Source organism: Vanellus vanellus (genome assembly GCF_965231255.1).
Source record: "Vanellus vanellus genome assembly, chromosome: 2".
Lineage (NCBI taxonomy): Eukaryota > Metazoa > Chordata > Aves > Charadriiformes > Charadriidae > Vanellus > Vanellus vanellus.
In genome coordinates, this window is record NC_138906.1 from 161,670,669 (window position 1) to 161,691,338 (window position 20,670).

The following is a 20,670-nucleotide window of genomic DNA, read 5'->3' on the forward strand; positions in this document are numbered from 1 at the left end:
GCAGCCCAGCAGTTCCTCAGGGACTCAACAATTTAAGGGGTGATTAAAGGGAGATGGACCAAAGCCATGTTAAAAGGAAAGAAGTACTGCCAGAAGCCATGAAACCATTTTATTATTTGATGAAGAAGAAAAACGTTTGCTAGATCAAGGTAGACATCAACTGCACCAACCTTTCCCCTGAGCATGTGGGCTCAGGGCCTTGTTCCAGCCTGTTCTTCTCCTTTTCCCTCAGGTGGAATACGAGCTTATATCATCCCATCTGCTCCAAAAAGCTGACAGGAGGAAGAGGAAGGAAAAGTAAGCCCAGAAGGAAACTCTGATTACTCTGTGTGGTGCCCTCTGCCCAGAAGAGGGTAGAAAGTTTTCTCACACAAGGCAGGGATGGAGCAAGGTGGACACTGACCACAAACAGCAGAGCTTGGGGCAGTGACCTGCTCTGGCATTCCAGGTGCAATACGTCACCTCCCGTGTCTCGTTCCCTTTCTTTGCCTTGGGACTGTGTCTTTTGGGTGGGCAAACAACGGTGCTCCAAGTGAAATCAGGAAATAAAATCGTAATGGTCCCAATTTTGTAAGACTGATAATGAGCACTAGCAGGCATTGTGGTGAACACCTTTCAGGGCATGGAAAAGTACTTTATTATCTTAATTATAATCTTTTTTAAATGCTTCAGATGCAATTATTAATGGTAATAAAACCACATATATTCTGAATGCTCTCCATAGCTGAGACCTTCTTCTGCTGAGGTCTCTAAAACAGCCTATATCAGATGCTCAATTTATTCACCTTCTTGAGGCAAAACCACTCTATATCCACTGGAAGGTGACTGTATCTTTGCACTTTGAAAGAGTCCAGGGAAGAATTTGTGACAGACTTCGTATTTTAGTTCCTAAGGTGGCAGTGTGAAAATGGATACCTTTGTTTTCACTGTTTGTGCTTTTATAACCAAGACTAAATTAAGGAAAAATATTGGCGTGGGCTGGGAGCAGAGCAAGCTAAAAGTGCTGCTTGAAAGAAATAAAAAAAAAACCCAAAGATGAGAACTTGAGAGCATGTGGACTACGTGTGCCTAAAGTAGCAATATATTTGTGAGCACTACATCAATAAAGCTGCTTTCCCCACAGGTTTGTGTCTGGTGGCTGACTGCAGACTCCAGCTGAAGTTGTTTTCCTGCAGTCCGCTGTCTGAGAGGTCTCAGCTGTGTGGCTTCTCTGGCGTCTAATAGTGCGTGAGTAAAGACTCTGCTTTTCCCAAAGGTGTGAAACTCCTATGGCCTCCCTCTTCTTCCTTGGTTCCTTCTTTCACAAAATGCACAGGAATGTGTTCGTCGGTGAGTTATCTCTCTTTCTGTCAAATTTGGCTTGATTTTGGCCAAGAGGCTCAAAAATCACTGCAAAGGGACACAGACAGACAGACATGAACACGTACGAAGAGATTGCATAAGCTCCATTTCCCCAGGAAACAGAGACTGAAAGCAGCTCTGTTGAAAGAGAAACATTTAGTAACCAAATACCAAAGGAAACTTTGAATAAACGTACCAGAGTTAGAATGCAGAATTTGGATACTTGGGCCATAGAGTACTCGAATATTTCATGTTTCAAACCATTTTGATCTCTCCGGGATTTATTCATAACTTTTCTAAACATCTCATAATGTTTCTTTCTTATTTTCTTTAATATGAAGAAAAAAAAAAAAAGATTTGCCTGCATTTATTAACAAAATATTTTAAAAACAACACATGGGCTAAAAGGTAGACCTATTTTCCAACAGAAGAACAAGCCCATCTGAGACAGGAGATGGTTATGTGTTAGTCTTTGTTCTTTTACACTTAATGCAATTTCATTGGCTTGGGAGTTTTTTTTTCCCAACTAAAGATATATATAAACTAACGCAAACTTGGAAATTCACTGACGTATTTACAGTGCTGGGAGGCCTCAGTATGTGACTGAGGAGGTCAAATCTGATTCCAGTCTTACCTAGACCCAACTGGGAGCAATGACACTGGCCACAGTGAATTCCCAGCAGAACAGAGGAGATTCCCCTCTTCGTGTCTTCAACTCCATCCCAGAGACTGGAGAATATTGCTGCACTGGTAGAAGGAAAATAGGCCCCAATGAATTAATAGTTGTGTAAATCTGTGGTTACTGATTTAATGAATAGACATACCGGGGTGCACACATTATCCACAGTGGGTGGAGTAATTTTTTGGAGCATGTTATAAAATTACTTGTCAAGGAGGCCATGATATCCAGCAGGCCAACCTATGAAGGGAGTAGACTGTGCTGCTTCAGGAATAAGTGCATTATTTGTTGGGATTCATAGAATAATAGAATGGTTTAGGTTGGAAAGGACCTTGAAGATCATTGAGTTCCAACCCCCCTGCCATAGTCAGGGACACCTCCCACTAGACCAGGTTGCTCAAGGCCACGTCCAGCCTGGCCTTCAACACCTCCAGGGATGGGGCCTCGACAACCTCTCTGGCCAACCTCTTCCAGTGCCTTACCACCCTCAAAGTGAAAAATTTCTTCCTAATGTTCAATCTAAACCTGCCCTCTTCTGGCTTAAAGCCATTCCCCCTCGTCCTATCACTACATGCCCAAGTAAAAAGTCCTTCCCCAGCTCTCCTGTAGGTCCCCTTTAGGTACTGTAAGGCCGCAATAAGATCTTCCCGGAGCCTTCTCTTCTCCAGGCTGAACAGCCCCAACTCTTTCAGCCTCTCCTCATAGGAGAGGTGCTCCAGCCCTCGGATCATCCTCGTGGCTCTCCTCTGGACACGCTCCAGCAGGTTCATTCTTTCATAGTTTGTTAGTCAATATATTTTCCTGTTTTTTCCTGTGCATCAAGAATAACATCTGTAGGAGGCAAACCCAAAGGTTCATTCCTCCCCTGCACTTCCCGCATTTGTTCAAATAATTGAACTAATATTTATGAATAATGCATTGCACCCATGAATTCCACAAATCAATGCAACTCCAAGGACTTCATTTTTATACCAGCTGAGGCTCAGACTTAATATGTGTTATTCATCCAGCTTCTTTTATTGGTTAGCAAATATTATGTAAATCTTTATTTCCAGAAGACTACTTTTCTACAGCAAGGATTTATCAGATCTTGTTCATATTTCTGGCAGGTTCCCGATTCTCTGTGGTCTGTACGTTTTCGTTATTAATTATTCTCAGAGCTTGGCATCTTATTTGTGTGGTGGTTCATTGTTGTTTTTTTGTTTTGTTTTGTTTTGTTTTTCTTTTTTATTCTATATTCTTTTCGAAAGCTTTAATTAAGAAATGAATGTTTTTTGAGAGCAGATATTGAGCCAGACAATTGCTCAGGAAAAACACTGGATACCCCAGAGTACTGTTGCTGCTGTCACAAACGCTTGGTACTGGTTCAAAACCATCAGAATATCTTTTTGCCCACATACTGGCCACATAAATGTCCAACAGGAAATTATGAGAATTTAAGAATAGATTAACACAATAGTCAGACCATTGCTTCTGAGGGCAACAAAGAAAATACAGTATCTGAAGTTACTGACATCAATATTGAAAATCTAATATAACACATATTTGTAAATCAATATAAAGTTCTATTTTTTTTTTTTTTAATGGGAACTTACAGAAACTGGTATATTAGAGGCTTGGTTTTTTGCTATTGTCATTCAAACTGTCATGTTTTCCTCACAGTGAAACAGCTCAGCTGCTGTCAGCCAGATTCATGCTGCTGAAATCAACAGTCACACAGATTGACACCAGCTGAAGACCTGTCCTAATAAATCTGAGGGATTTATGGGGGATGAAACCACAGTCATGTCTCCCTAAAGGCAGTATTCTCACTCAAATATAAATGGTTTTGGCTGCATGAATGAACTAAATATTGAAGGTTCCATTTTTTCAGACTTCGTTGTGACTTCACCCTTATCAGTGGATCTGATTTATAACAGCTCTTTGGAAAAATAATCCCTCCATCCTGGAGTGCTGTCAGGCTGGTTTACCTGAACTAGCTGATTTTTTTTAAACCGTTGGGTGTATTACGAGCCTTACAAGTATGCCAGCATCAGTTGTGCAAGCCACACAGCACTGTGCGTACTTATTCAGTAATGGAAACCTGGGTTCAACCTGGGTTGAATAACATTTCAAGGTACCTCTTTTCCCCTGGCATTTTTTAAGGGACTGAAGGAATCCAGTGGTGGATTTACCACATTAGATCCTCACTGGTGCCTTCTGCATCGTGGTACCAGGGATACAGGGCTGAATAGGAGCAGAGGAGCTTTTGGCTCTCTATCCATATTGTGATTCCTATCCATCTTCTTCTTTGGAAAGGCTGTTTAGACAGCAAAAGAGTAAGTCCTCCTGCTGTATTGCAGCTCCTTGCACTCTGCGGTGTCAAGTCTCATCTGCAAAGGCCAGCAGCTCAGTGCAAACGAGATATTCACCTGTGTTGAAGTGGGGCTGGCTGAGTGCTCAGACGCTTGATGTTATCAAGACTCAGCTAAACCAGATGTGTTCACACTCTTGTTTCTAAAGTTTCTTTGATTTTTCAAAGGGCCGGGCTGATGTAACTCTCCTTCCCATCACCTAAGTAGTAATAACACCAATGGTAATAGAGGGTGCAGTCTGACTCCCTCGCCCCCCTTTCCATTCCAGTAGGTGCCTCCTGAAGCGGGTGAGGTTCCCAGCCTTGCTGCTGATTGCAGCCCCAGTGGGGCCCCCGCTATTCAGCAGTCAAATCCTGCACAGAAGGAGTGTCTCCTCCATCACGGAGAAAGGCAGAAAAAAGGAGCACCCTGATAGAGAACTAACACAGCTACTTGTTTGGCTTGTTTAAAAGCCAAATTAGTGACTCAGCCTTTACCATTTGTGAGTCAGGAAATTCCAAGGTGTTCTTTTTTTCCCTTGGACTTATAGGCAGACTCTGATCTCACTTATTGCAGGGTAAATCCACTACAGGCAAGGAGCTATTCCTGCCACACACTTGCAAGCAAGAGCAGCATCCATCCTCCCTGAACTCTCTGTTCTTAGCAGTCCCTGTGTTCCTTGGCCAGCTACAGCCCTCAGTAAAAATGTCAGGCACGTCAAACAGCATAAAATAAATCAATCCCAGTTTATTTAGTCTAAAAAGGCTGTAAAATGAAGTCAAATTGGGAAACCTGTTTATGTGGCCGAAAGGCCTAAGGGACGCATTGAGGAAAGAGTGATATTGAAGTGTTAGGTTAACAGGATCAGAGCTAGTTTGCACTGGGGCGTGCTACCTGTTTCCAGTTCACTGTGGACGGTGTGACTGCAGAGTGATGGATAGTTGCATTTGCAGACATAATGTCCACAGAAGGTGAAAGGTAAAGAGATGAAAATCATTAAAACTGTAAAATTGCTTCAAAGTCCAGAAAACCAGTTAGACACTGAGACTTAAAAGCAATGTGGCTTCCTTGTTTTATTGAAGAGTCAGCGGTGATTTACTGAACTCTTGCATGTTTATATGTTGGAAGAAGGTGCTGAATTCTCATCAGCCAAGCAGACATTGGCAGAAAGATGGAACTAGCAAACTCAGACTGAAAGTACAACACACTTTTAATAGTGCTTGTAACTGAACTCAAAAACATGAAGTGGATTTTCCATCATTTGAAGATCTTAAATTGAGTTTAAGTCTTTGAATTAGATAGAGAAGTGTCTTTAGAGCCTCCGTTTGTTGGGGTCAGTACAAGACTCCCCAGGATTAAGGCAGGGTGATACAGGATTGCAATGATCTCTTTCAGCATTGTTATCTTTAGAGGAAACTGAGAGCCCCCAGAAGCAGAAGGCAAGGTGTGGGCTGCTGCCATCACTGAGTTAAAGAAGAGCCTAAACGTCCCTTTCGTTTGAGAATTAATGAAATAACCTTACACCCAGTCACACCTGTATGTGCCCCAATGTGCCATATCCACACAGGAATCGCTATCTGAAAGGCTGCTGAGGCAGCTGGATGTCTCAGCACCTCTGCCCTGGAGCTGCAAGCCCACTCCTTGATCCCTGTCTCATCCAAGCTAAGACAGAGTGTCTGGTTTATGATCACCACATGACCAACATGAAATGAGCTGTGGAACTGCGAGCAGCCAGATGTCCACTTCTCAAAGGCTCCATCCTTGCTGACGCACTTGACCACAGCATTAACTAAAGAATTCACTGAGGGGAATGAAATATGTGGGGGAAATAGTCAAAAGAGAGTGAGATAACCAAATGTTTTTGGGGAAAAAAAACAAAACTAACACACTGCCATTTCTGATGTCATTTACAAAGTGTTCTTTCCCTTGATTTTATAGTCTGATAACCCAGGGGCTTTGAACTCTTGTTCTTCTTCCATTTGCAAAGCTGTTTTTGCTAGGACTGCTAGCACGGCCCCTTCAGCTCCAAACCAGCAAGCACGACTGGTACGAGGTATGAGCCACCTACTTTACATCTGAGCATGATGCCCTAGGCTAATCCATCTAGTTTCACCTCTTTTTTTTTATGAGGCTGTTTCACCTAGGTCAGAGGAATTGAACTCTAAAAATGCTCCTTTCACTTCACAAAGTATTCAAAGATTTGGACCCCAGAGTGAGGCACCAAGTGGTAGCCACGTGTGGATGAACACCACCCACGTGACATGAAGACAGCAAAGAAAGACTCCCTTTGACATAGGATTGCTGGTGTACGAGGAAGGATGCGTGCTGGTGACAGAGAGGGGTAAGTGAGAAATGCTGAAATAGAGAGAGGTGGAATGAATGAACAGAGGAGGAAGTGAGGAAAGAGAGGGAAGGAGAGAGAGGAAGGAGTACAGAAACAGCCCTGGAGGAACCCGGCAGAAAATGCAATCCCCAACCTGGTCTTCAGGGAGGTATGTCTTGGGAAGGGGCTGTGGTAGGGGTGAAGGTGCTGGAGGAGGAAGGCACTTCCTCCAGTTTGCAGCCAAGCTCTGGCTGGAACGTTTCCCAGGGCAGCCGGCTGTCCAGGCTGTCACACAAAATATCCGGTCCTTTTAGAGCTCCCTGGTCCAGTTAGTGTAAAGCCATTAAACTGCCCAAGGAACATCACACAGCACGAAGGGATGAAAGTTGCTGTGAGAACACACGTTACTGGAGTACACCTTCCTCACTGTCCCCTCTCCACCGCCATCAGCCACAGCCTTGAGTGTTCAGCCGTGCCGGGTCCAGGGAGCAAACCCCACCGCAACACCAGCTCCTGTGGAGAGCTGGGATGGCTGCTGGGAGGGTCCAGGTGACTCACCCCAACCTGACCTGGCACACCTGAGTTAGAGGAGGTAGCTGAGGCTGCGCAGAGGTTAAGGCACCATCTCAGTTCTGGTTTGGCCATCAGTGTTCACCCACCCATCACTGCCGAGCCTGCCATACCAAGCAGGAAGGTTTGCCTACTTTTAAATTTACCCTGTCATCTCTTTTAGCCCATGTCTTGACTCTTTCTTGGATTTAAGATCTGTAAAGCCACTTAATATGATTTTTTTCCCCTTTGCGAGCACTTATTTTCCTTATACTATTCTATTTCAGTTTAAGGATGAAAGACACTTTAAATTCTTTCAAATTCAGATTTAGAGGGGTGAGTGAAAATACTGTGCCTGTGCCTAGGTAAAAGGAGAAAAACACATCAGAGATGACGCAGTTAAAATTGGGGTATATATTAACAGGTGATTAGAGAGTTTAGCTCTCTTCAGGGTGAGGTTTGCACTGCCATGTACTTGGGCAATATTTATTATGCCCACTGCTGGCACAGGATAGAAATATAACTGGGCCCAGGAGCTGCTGCATACTCTGGTACACTCCTCCAAGATCACGGAAGGGATGCATAGCATGGCAGGGAGTAGTGTGCCCTTCCTTTCGTTTCCCATGTGGGTTGCTCCGTAAAGAGGAGAGTCCCGAGGGAGCCGGCAGACTGCATCCCACCGGGTGCACTTCAAATGAAGCCACTCTTTTTAAAAGATTAAATAAATCAAAACATCTGAGCCTATTTGTATACACGTCAGGTCATTAATCATAACCAGTAAAGCCTGATCAAGTGTTTTGTGCTGTACTTGCAAGAGCCTGAATGCCATGAGCAACACGAGGGGTAAGCTCTCCACATTTCAGTGCAGTGCTAAAATCGCAGCGCGATGGACCACAGCGCTGCAGCTTTCCCTTTAAGAGCCCTTTGGCTAACGGCGATTCACTGAAATGCAGGAGGTGGGACAACACCACACACAAAAATGAAGAAGTGAAGGCAGGAAAAGTTTCTCCAGAGGAAAAATGCAGGGCTTGTCCTTCACCCTGACGTCAGATCTGTCTTTAATAAAATCCCCAAAGAGCCAAGAGAAAAAGGCAGAGTGCCTAGGCTAGGTTGCCAGTTCAGGATTGCTCTGCATTCCCCAAAGTGGTGTTTTTGTTCAAAACGGCTCTAAATCTGGGTTCAATCAATGTATTTAATCCCGGCTTCCAGGGATGAGGTGGCTTTTGCCCTGGATTCTAGCAACAAGCAGCATTTTGCAGGTGAGTATGGAAACTGCAGGAGAGACTCGTCTTCTGCAAACACACTTGGGTTTAATGCGCGGTGGGCTGGGAGAGCCGAGTGCGGTGCATGTGGGAAGGTGGGCACTGGTCAGCTCTGGGGAGGTGGGGGATGTCACAGAGGGGAGGGAAAGGTGAGCTGTGGAGGAAAGGAATGGAACAGAAAGAGGAAAGGAAAGGAAAGGAAAGGGAAAGGAAAGGAAAGGAAAGGAAAGGAAAGGAAAGGAAAAGGAAAGGAAAGGAAAGGAAAGGAAAGGAAAGGAAAGGAAAGGAAAGGAAAGGAAAAGGAAAGGAAAGGAAAGGAAAGGAAAGGAAAGGAAAGGAAAGGAAAGGAAAGGAAAGGAAAGGAAAGGAAAGGAAAGGAAAGGAAAGGAAAGGAAAGGAAAGGAAAAGGAAAGGAAAGGAAAGGAAAGGAAAGGAAAGGAAAGGAAAGGAAAGGGAAAGGAAAGGAGAAAGGGAAGAGAAGGGTGCAGAAGTATCTCTCAGTTGAGTCCATTTCTGCTCAGTATCCACATGGATCTGCAAGAAAACCGTAGTGTGGGGTTTGGGTTCCCCCCCCCCCCCCCCCTTTTTTTTTTTCTTTTCCTTTTATTGCTACTGTTCGTATCGTGGAGCAAAAGGAGGAGGAAAAGGTCACCCATTCCTCCCCGAAGCAGCCAGGGTGAGGCTGTTCGGGAAGTGGGTTGGAGGGGAAAAGGCAGGTCCCCGACGGGCGGCGGTGCCCAGAGGGGTCCGGGACCGGAGCGGGGCCGGAGCCGGGGCCGGGGCCGAGCCCGTGCCATAGCAGGGACCGTGGACCGGGAGCGGGAGCGGGAGCGGGTCCGGGCGGTGCCGCCGGGCGCTCCTCAGGTGTGCCGCGCCGCTGCCGGCGCTGCCTCGGGGCCGGAGCAGGAGGAGGAGGAGGAGGGTTTTGTTTCCCCCTCTCCCGATCTCTGGAGCTGCCCAGTGCACGCAGGCAGCAGCTGTTTTCCTTCCCCTCCTCTTTGGAAAAACCTGTCTGGGAGAGCCGCTCGGTCCAGAAGGTGCGTTTTGTTTTTCCTTTCCCGGTGGGTGCTGGCGGCTCGTGTAAAACCCCCGGGGCGGAGAGCTGCTGAGTTCAGGAAGGTGACCATCCCGGCTGGGGGACAGTGGGTGCGGGGAGCGCCTGTCCCCAGCGGGAGAGCGACTGAGCGCTGTCCCTCCTCCTCATCCCCATCCCCGAAGGCAACGCTGGACTCGGGGCTCGGGGAGCCCTGGGGACCCCGCAAGAGAGATGGAAGAGGGTGAATCGTTGGGACCCGCTTGGGCTGGGGCATCCCCTGAGCCAGCCACGTGTGAAGCTGTGTCTGAGCATCACTTCTGCTCGGAGGGGCCGGGGGGGGGGGGGGGGGCGGTAACATCAACTGCTTTGCACAGGGGGGATTTTGCTTTGCAGGGCTGCTGGCATCAGGGGTTGGTTTGTGTGTAGCGAGATAAAGTGGGGCTTTAAAGCAAGAAAGTAGCACGCGTGGTGTGGTACACCAGACGCACCTGGGCGAAAGCAGATGGCAAAGCGATAAATCCTGCCTGAATGCGGAGATGGACTGATAATGGTGCCTCTTCTAGAAAAAAAAAAAAAAGACACAAAACAAAACACAAAACTAAGAACAAACAAACAAAATGTACCTCTTAGGCGCTCTGAAGCACATTGATTCTTACCTTGGCTGATTTTTGTTGAGCAAGTAAAAAGTCACACAGAGGAAAGCCCCCCCCCCCAACAGTGTTCCTAGAGGAGATCTCCGTGAGCCTTGTAAATTTTACAGTGGTTGTCCTGGGTTCTCTTGATATCCAAGAAGTTTGGAAAAAAACACTGCTGTAGCATGAAAGTATGTGTGAGTGCATGCAGACACATGTGCCTGCTGTGGGGGTGAGTGAGTGCAATCCAAATATTGCTGGCTGCATGTTTGGTCTAAAGAGTATCTAAAACAGAGTTTGAAAGAGTCTCAAAAATAGCCTAAGAAGGGTCCTGGATCTCAATTTTTTCAGTTGGAGCTCTCCATTGAATGGAAAGGGTGAAGCTGTGTCTCTCTGGAGCATCCCAGGGGCACTGTCACCTCCTGAACACACCTGCGGAGTTGGACCTTAGATGGTTGTGCTTAGAAACCACTGAGTAGGGACGATTTCTCCCCAGTAATGAACTGGCTTTCTGTGTGTCTTCTCCATACCTGAACTGGGATGTGATGGGGGTCAGTAGGCTGATGAAGGGCAGATTTCTGTCTGTCATACATAAGGGAGTGGGGAAACAGGGATGAAAAGACTGTATAGTGTATAGCATGGAGTGATGAGAGGTGCTGGGGAGAGCAACTGGGAGACAGCATCAATCTATGTGATACTTAAGGGACTTTTGGGACAAGAGCAGGCTTAGTTTGGTCTGCTTAATGGGAGGATGTCTGAAAGAGCAAGGGATCTTGAAATTGGTGTGGGATATTGTGAATATTTAGCTGGCATCGTCACCCTGCTCATGAAAGGTATCTTAGCTAAGTCACGAAGGTGATAACAGATGAGTGCTGACAAAGCTCCAATAGCGCCCAAACCTCATTATCTCTTGTGGTGCATCTTTGGTGGCATCATCATAACAATAACAGACATCTTTCCAACACTGCAGAGGTACCCATGGAGTGGTAGCATCAAGAAGGTCACTGCACAGGCAAAGCCTTATGGTCAGTCTTCACATATATGAATAAATATGGACAGAAAAAGAAGCTCCACTGAGAAAGAGGAGGGTTGAGTATCTGGAATATAGCTGGAATACATATACTTGTTCCAGGGAGAAAGGCAGAGGAGTTAATATGGGAAGGTCAGGCAGGTCTCAAAGGACATTTTGGAAGGCAGCTATCAGGTTCTGCAGGAGTGTCCCCTGTCCCCCAGTACTGTATTAAGCTACAGGCAGTTACTGAGTTCTTAAACAGTTTAATCGACAAGGTTTTGTATTGGGGCATAACTGCACAGGTGATGGATTTGCAAAGAGAAAAATAGCTGAGCATAGTTGGAATTTCAGGCTTAAATTTTCAAGCATTTCTTAAAATATTTTTTTTCATAGGTATAAGGGCAGAGATCGTGGGAGCCCAAGTACCATCAACTAGGCTGAGATTCCTCAGGGCCTGAGTCATTTCTGCAGCAAGGACTTTAAGGCTGGATGCGTTGGCTCTTTTCAGTGCTGCACATTGAGGAACCAGAGCCAGGACCTCCAGCGTCTAGTCCTGATGACTCAGCAGATATGAGACTGTTCGAATAGGACAAAATGTCCCAACCCAGGGAGGTGATTAGAAAAGCAATTCTGCACTCTGTAGAAAATCAGTAAAGGAGATTATATAGGAAGAAGAACAGCATTGGAGGTTTCCAAAACATTTGAAGTGGAGGAATGGGTGGTGTGTGGATAAGAGGTGAACGCAAACCTCCAGACTTTTCCTTTGATGTTGCTTGTAAGCAACAGGTCAAAGAGCAAATAGCAGCAACTAGTAGGCAGGTATTGACATTTTTATTTGGTGTGCAGTCACAGCACACAAACACCAGGCTTTTGGCTTTAGTGAAAAGGAGGAAACAGAGAGATGTTTGAAGACAGTTTTGTGTAGGCACCATCTCCTTTATGAGCGTTGATTTCACCAGATAGTCATTGATAATGACCCAAGTTCAAGGCTGCCTCAGGCTGTGTGGAAAGTGGTTTGAGAACCATAGTGTGCAGTTTTCCCTTCTCCTTTTTATAAGATTTATTGGTGCAGATGTGAGGCCAAGAATTTAATTTGTAAAATGTTTGGATTTGGTGGCAGGAAAAAATGATTACATATCTTTGGGCTGCTCCAGGCAAAGCCACATTCTGACCAAACTTGAACCAAAAAAAAAAAAAAGGAAAGAAAAAAAAAAAAAAAGAAAAGGCTATGGATTTATTTTTTTATTTATTTATTTGCTTTGCTAGCAGCTCATATATAATCTAATGGTAAAGGTTCCAGACACCTTTGTTCTTGCCTGCAAAAGTCCCGTGGCTCTCCAGTGGAGGTGAGCTGAGTTTTGTCTATTGAGTGCTTCGTAACAGAAGGCTACAGGCTTGCAACATGCATGTTGTACAGGTAACCTTAGGCAGCATAGGTTTGAAGTTGATGTGTCTTGTCCCTCTAGAGTTCCCACCATTCTCTGTTGTTTGACAGCATCTGGTTACCAGACACAGAGTCAGCACTTTTGTCTTTAGAGGGGCTCATATCCTACTGTTCCATAAGTGGTAGATGTCAATTAAAATTACTCTGGTTATAGCAGCTGAAGATTCAGCTATGCAAATGAGTATTTTGTGGTTCGAAGATGGTAGACATCATCCCTGCAGGTATGGCTGCATCATACGTGGGGCTTTCCCAAAGATGATCATTTATTTGGCAGTCCCCCCTCACAAACCCACTTGCAGAATGAAATCACAGCCCTGGCAACATCCTGAAGGTAACACTGAATGGTGCTTCAGGTGGGTCAGAGGGTTCAGTCTGTTTCTGATGAAGTGAAGACGCCCTCTAAACACACACATACACACTTTGGTAGCCATCAGCTGCCAGTGTGCAACACTCTCTTTGCCATCATTAACTTGGACAGAGGCGGGGACGGGACTTGGCTTCCTCACCCCCCTTGTCGTTGTGCCACTGCCTGTTTGTGTCCTCTCGGGCAGGTCCTGTCCCCATTTCTTACTGCAGCAGTCCTGCCAGAGGATCTTCTCCAGGGAAAAGCATTAGTGAAAAATGATAGCTGTGGGTTTTAGTGAAAGAGTAAGATTTAGATGATTACGCTGAGTGTTTGTCCTTTGAAAGAGTTGTGCGTGTTTAGTTTCTCCTGCCTTCCCCAGGTACTAGAAAAAGGCACTGGTCAAAAATTTCAGAAGTCCTCCATACCCCCGGGGGACATTTGACTTGTTTCTTCAGAAGCTCTGGGCTCCCACGTTGGGATGTTAAGAGTTGCTTTAGCATCTTCCCAGTGCTCAGCTTACTGAGAACTGCTCTTTTTGGATGGCCTCAGTGTCCCAGCGGGGTCCTGAGCATTCCTGTCTGGGCAGCCCTGGCTCTCACGCATGAGTGGAAATGAAGCTGTTTTAAGTAGAAGAAATAGTATCATGTATGTGAACATTGGCAGCTGTGGCCTGGCAAAAGCTGAACGCCCACAGCTTCAGCTGAAGATACATTTGAGTATCCAGCCTGACAGCGTCTCATGTTGCGGACCAGAAAGCAGGGCAAGGTTTCCTCACTCTTTCAGATTTGTCACCAGGAGGTGCAGGTAGATGCCCTGGATTAAGATATTCCCCCTGATTCCCACTTTACTTTCTTGTAATATAGCTCAACCATCCTCATTCTTTGGGTGCTTATGTTAAAAGTATAGTTTGCTGTTTCTATTAAATAGAAACTTCGACCGACAGCTGTCAGCTGGTGGTGATGGGCCCAAACAAAGTCTACCCATTTGCTTTCTTTCCGCGTTCTGATGTGCACCAGGAATTCAGACCCAGTGTCTTGGACTGGTCTTACAGCACCCCATTTCCTCATCACTCCCTCTTCAAAGTTTTGTCCCACCCAGGGTCTGCTGCTGTTACCCTCAGCCTCCCATGGCTGCATGTTGGCAAGGGAATTACAGGGCTTTGTTTTTACAGATATGTTCCTGGGTCGAGGGACTCTGACTCTGCTGCTTTAGCAGCTCTGTGCAGATGTTCTCCAGTGCTGCTCTGGGTTTCCTAGCTGTAGGTGAGGATCACTGGTTCTCCTGCACCCTGATGGTCTCCCAGCTTTGGGAGGTGCCTCCACTGGTGCCTCTGTTATTTATTGAATCCATACTGAAACCTTATGTGTTTCTCTGTTGGCTCCTGCTTATTCTGGCATCCTGGGTGAAGCTTCCAGAGTCCTCCTAATCCCTTGTGCCTTCTAATAGACTGCTGTTGGTCTTTGACCTGTAATCCTTGCATCTGGGCTAGGTGTGGGAAAGTAGAAAGGAAAAAAGATGTTTTTACCTCTGTGGGTGCCAACAGCTGGCTCTGCTCTACAAGTAATTCTTCTTGGGGATGGGGAAGGAAAGGAGAGCCTTTAGGCTGAAACAGCTGTGGAAGAAGATAACACTTAAGCTAAGCTTTGCAGCACAACTTGAATAATGAATTTCTAATACTTGGGTTGGTAATGCATTCCAGGACTGCATGGTCATCTCTGTGTTCCTCTTCTCTTTTTCAATAGCTCCCACGTTGTTCTTCTGTTTTATTAGTCTGAGTCTGTCATTCTACTTAACCTATAAAGCAAATGAGAGATGAGCAAGCTGGCAGGCCAAGTTTCATGAACTCCAAGATGAAGTGCAATGAGGCCAAAAGGAAACCTGAGAGGTATTTGCAGAAATAATTGTGGGCTCATGCATCATCCATAGAGGATTGTGAGTCACCTGGATCCTGATGTTGCTGGACGTGTGTGCAGTTAGGTCTTTGCTGTCACGAAGGAAGTCCAGCCCTTCAAAAGGACCTTCTCCTATGAGCTTGCCTTACAGATTTGGAAGGAGTTATAAGAAAATATGTCTCCTGCTTGGTGATGGGACAGCATAGCCCTTGTTCAGCTTATTTACAATGACGGTGGTGAAACACTAGCACAGGTTGCCCAGAGAAGTGGTAGATTCTCCATACCAGGAAACATTCAAGGTCAGGTTGGATGGGGTTCTAGCAACCTAATCTAGTTGAAGATGTCCCTGCTTATTGCAGGGGTGTTGACTAGATGGCCTTTAAAGATTCCTTCTAATCCAAACTATCCTATGATTCTATGAATCTATAGCAAGTTCACTTGGTCCAGCATTTCGTTGACACTCAGAAGAACAGAACTCACAATACCTGTAATGCTGTGGCTGCTTTTATACCTTCTCTTAGAGCTGAAACAAACTCCTACGAAGCTTAAGGTAAACCCGCCGTTCCACTTCCTAGCACACTGAAATCATCTCCAGTGAAAAACTTCCAGGTGTATATAAAGCATTGGGTTTTTTATTACATCTCTAGCATGCAACTGTCTAGCTTGACTGAGTCAGTAGCTACATTAGATGTAGAAACATGGAAATATTATATGTAGTATCTGTATATAATGGAAAGAAGTCAGTCACAGTGAAGTCAGTAGTAGTCAGCAACTTTGTAATTCTGTACAATACCTAACACAAAATTTGCTACTTGCCACCAGGAACAGTGCAACCCACGTAGGCTAAACAATTTCGACCAATATTGCTCTGGATGATTCAGGATATTTTTTTTTTTTTTTTTTTAGTAAAAGGTAACAATTTTTTAGCTGCAATGTGAACAGTTGCACTTTCCCCTTTCTAGAATTTATGAATGCAACTCAAACTTTAATTTCTGAGTAGTTTAAAAGTTTATATTCCTTTCCATGCTCTACCAGCTTTCCAGACTCCTATTCTGCTTTCCTTCTTGGTGTTCTCTTACAGAAGCTTTTTGAGTAACAAGAGGCAGCAAGATGAGTGGGAGATTGTTTCTTTCTCCTGCTGAAGTTTCTTCATCTCCATGTATGTATGCTTGACCTGCGAAAGGAAGATTATAGAAAGAAGAAGGGAGTATGACTTTGCTGAAACACAGTTTGATGCCTTTGGGGGACAACACTAATCACCTGAAGCAGTGGCTCTGGTGAACTTGTTTTGCTCCATGAAGGGGCCAGCCTTCTTCCACTGAGCAGCTGATGTACCAGGGCTCTGCAGAGAGACTGGTAACGTCCCCAGAAAGTGCCATTACTATCTTAAAGCATCTCCTGACTGTGCTCTAAACACTTGTGCTATTGTCACCGCCACAGCTGATTAACGGTGTCCTTGGCATTCTCATATTTGTGGTGCAACAGGTCGCTCTGCATCTGTGTTTTTTTGAACTTGTGGATCGTCCTTTCTATTTTTTTGAAGTCACCAATATATTCCTGGATGTGTATGATGGGATGGGAGCTATAGCTCCCATTTATGATCACCAGTTTATATATGCGGTGACAAAGGGAAATATCTGTGTCTGGGCTGATAAGAAGGCAGAGGCATTGAAATCCATATGGGAGGAATTAAGCGCTCCTCCGAATGGTTGGCACATGTACTTGGCTGCCCGCAGGCTACTGATTCCCTGGGTTTAGAGTAACAGCTGGGTCATTTTAGCTGTTTAGCAAGGAAGGACCAAACCACAAAAACTGCAGCCAGTGCTGAGAATCTGCAAGTGGATTACACTATAAAACTCTTTGGTTACATTTTTATGAGAAAAAAAGGGTGGAAAATTAATTAGGAAAATATCCAGGTTCCATTAACTACTTTGGCCATTCAACAGGTGATTTATTTATAAGCACTGCCGGCAATATTTCCTGCTGGATCTTGTTCTTGGAGGACGAGGTCATACCCACAGCATCTGTGTGTGGGCTGATATACATTGATGTAAGAGAATGAGGGAAAATTCAGTTGGCTTCTTTCTTTTTTTCCTTCCACATTTGACCTTAGGTATTGCAGTTACTGCAGTTAAATATATAACGACATCCCCGCTATTTAACACTGCAGTTCATTTATGGACATCATTCATTATTAATTTTCACTGTTTTACTAGAGTGCCAAGTGTACATTTTTAAAATTACATCTAATAGAACATTTCTATGAGGCACAGCTCTCCATGAGCATGGCAAAGGGGTCAGAGAAGCTGCAAGCTGATGTCTATGAGGTAGTGGATTTCTGGAGGTTGCTTGACTTATTTTTCCTGATTTTCCATCAAAACCTGTACCAAGCTTCCTCAGTGCATTGGGATTCCCCAAAGAGGTGGTATGATTGTGCTCGTGCAGGCTGGTGAATTCCTCACCCATCAAAGCTGCCCAGGAGTGGGTGAGTTCCCGAGTTTGTGGTGGAATGATGCATTATGTGCCTGGTTTCAGGCTCAGATAGATATGATGCTTCTGCTTCTTTTAGATGATATGCTTAAACCTGTGTGATTTACATATATTTATATAATACACATATCATATACCCCTCCGCCCATATTTTTATGGTTTGTGTCAGTTTTTCCATATGTATCATACAGGCAGTCTTTTTGCACTTGAAGAGATGTTTGTGCCATATTTTTGACTGTTGTAACTTGATGCATCCGTGCAAAGTGATGCAATGGGTCCTTCACATTGGTCCCACCTCCCTACAATATTAAAATGCTTTCCAGAGTATCACCTGGGAGGCTGGAGTATTTGATTAGAGGCAGAGATGGATACTATGGCAGCAAAGTTAAGATCCCTTTAAAAACTCTGCATCCTCGATATTGTACCATTTTATAAAGGAATAATTAAAGAACTCCATTTGTCTCATTCCCGTGGGACTATATGACCGTAAAGATGTTGATCCTGGTTTTACTGTTCACCCTGTAACATGCAGGGGAAGCTTTCGTAGAAAAAAACTGCCTCTACAGCGGGAGCTGTGCAGATATAAATATTTTAGCTTAATACCTCCCTCCCCGTACGCTTCCCAAATGTTTTTTTTCTGGCACAAATAGTGTGTGTGGAACAGCCTTGGCCCAGGGGGATGCTCGGAAGAAGCAGGGTGCTGTGCAGGGCTGCTGGGGAGCACCACAGCCTTGTCATTTGTGCACCAACACTGCCCTCCCGTGTCGGGGATTTCGGAGCCCGAACCTGCGCTCTGCGCACAGCTCCCGCTCCTGCTTGGCTTGCTGTGGGCTACAGGCAGCCGACACCAGTTATTCAGAGACAAGCAAAAATGTCAGCAGCCATATAATTAGAAATTCATCTTAATCCTCCTGGAGACAAAACACATAGCTGGTGTCCTCCTCCACGTATGAAAGCAGCAGCGTTAACTGTTAAGGGACTGAGACGGTGCCACTTTCCAGCTTGGGGTTGTGTAGGGTGGGGAAGTGGTAGCATTCACATGATGTGGCTTTTGGGAGGCATGTGGGTGCTGATGGGCATGAAGTCTAAGCACATTTCTCCTTGTGACCTGCCAAAGCACTTCAGTGCCAGGGTGCAGGACTCTTCATGTTATGGGTTGTGATGGAGCTGCAGCAATACCCTGGCCTGAACGAGGGGTTTTGGCTTTATTTTATTCTATTTTATTTTATTTTATTTTATTTTATTTTATTTTATTTTAATTTCATCCATGGTGTCAGCAGATCTCTGGATCAGAAATGGGAATTTTATCACTGGGTTGGTTTAGACCTGGGCTCCAGCAGTTAGCATAACTGCATGCAAGCGAGAGTGAATCATATGTGAAGGACTGATTGCATCACTTTGCACGGATGCATCAAGTTATAAACTTCTGATCAGCACTGATCTGCTGGATTTGAAAGTGTTGGAGAGGTGAAAGAGTCTTGCCCTTTTGCAGGCGTCAGGTGCATGTGATGATTGAAAGATAAAAAACACTAAGCAATTGACTTTGCTGAACTGACAGCATCTGAGAGTCGGCTCAGTGGAACGATTTTTTTGCATCCAGTAAGAACTAAACAACTTAATTTATTAGCTGTGTGTAGGAGGAGGGATCATGGTACAGTTACAGTGTAGGAACAAGAAATCTAACTGCTATTTTTGGCTCTGCCACAGACATCCTGTCTGCCTTTGGGACAGCCGTTTTATCTCTTGGGCCCCAGATTAAAACAGGGTTATTCAATAATTTCCTCCTCACAAAACGTGCTGCTTCCCACCATGAGCAATACTTCCTAGAAGCAGACCGTGACATGCTCTGCTTGCTCGTGCAAGGGCTGTGTGTGCATTCCCATCGGGAGAGCTGATACCTCCAAGTATATCAGCCTTCACTTTTACTGCTTGCACCAGTTATTTTAGGCTCATCCTCTGGCATCTTTTTTACCAAAGCCCTGAATTTCAGTTCTGTTTCCACTGACTTCAAGGGTAGGAGGGTTCATTCTCCAGCACAATACATAACTTTCCTATACTAATAACTTCACTCCTTTTCTTTTTTCTTCATGAATTTGTGCCAGGATGTGTTCTAGTTTCCCTGCTTGTACTTTCCACTGTATTTAATTCGAAAACAATGGTTTTGTCCCCAAAGCCTTGTAAAAGCCAAGGGTGAATCTACTGGCCTCTCTTTTTTCTTCCTTCCCCAATTGCAATGTGTCAGCTTTTGTTGGGAATCGGGCAGGGGAGAAGGTGCAGATGCTTTTTGGGGCTTTCTGTTGTGTATTTAAACAGGATCTGAGTTTCAAACGTGTCTGGAATAGTGTTTGTTGTGCAAAGCCCAGGCTGGCTTGAGAGCTGCCTCTGACCTCTTCCAAGCCCCCTCCTTCCCATTGCCTGAGTTTGCTCTTTTTGCTCTTGGCCAGCTCTTCAGGAACAGCCTGTTCCCCCTGTTCAGGAACTCGTCACCACTCCCTCCTCCTTTTTCATAGCACATGGGACAAGATGCTGTCTGTAGTTATGGCTCTGCTGACTGCTGCCCTGCAGTGGTTCTTGTTAAAAAAGCAAATGCCCCTTAGAAAAGTTATTTGGATCAACCCATCTCTAAGCCTCACATGGGATACTGAAATGAGTGGTCTTTTCTCCAAGCTCCCCTTGGCTGTCTCTCCCTTCACTCCTGCTGGCTCCTTATCCTTGATGGTCTGCTCAGCTACCACTATGGGCAGCCAAAACATAAGTGAGAGAACCCCATGTTGTTATCCTATACTATCTGGTGAGACCCCACCTGGAGTACTGCATTCAGCTTTGGAGTCCTCAGCATAAGAAGGACGTGGACCTGTTGTAGTGGATCCAGAGGAGGGCCATGAAGATGATCAGAGGGCTGGAGCACTTCTCCTATGGAGACAGGCTGAGAGAGTTTAGGTTGTTCACTCTGGAGAAGAGAAGGCTCCAAGAAGACCTTATAGCAGCCTTCCAGTATCTGAAGGGTGCCTACAAGAAAGTTGGAGAGGGACTTTTTACAAGGACATGTAGTGATAGGACGAGGGGGAATGGCTTCAAACTGAAAGATTTAGATTAGATATTAGGAAGAAATTTTTCACTGTGAGGGTGGTGAGGCACTGGAACAGGCTGCCCAGGGAAGTTGTGGATGCCCCATCCCTGGAAATGTTCAAGGCCAGGCTGGACGGGGCTTTGGGCAACCTGGTCTGGTGGGAGGTGGCCCTGGCCATGGCAGGAGGGTTGGAACTAGATGGTCTTAAAGGTCCCTTCCAACTCCAACCATTCTATGACCCCATCAGCATCAAGGACACAC

General features: G+C 45.3%; 1 protein-coding gene across 1 annotated transcript in view; it reads left to right on the plus strand.

The window, feature by feature from the left end:
* Positions 1-8,346: 8,346 nt before the first annotated feature.
* The window catches only part of CCN4 (cellular communication network factor 4), a gene marked incomplete at its 3' end in the record, with an annotated part of 37,069 nt that continues 24,745 nt past the window's right edge, over positions 8,347-20,670 (plus strand). Inside the window, exon 1 of the mRNA XM_082498990.1 lies at positions 8,347-8,484. Coding sequence (XP_082355116.1) covers positions 8,437-8,484 — 48 coding nt within the window. The 5' untranslated portion in view covers positions 8,347-8,436. The remainder of the gene's footprint in view (positions 8,485-20,670) is intronic.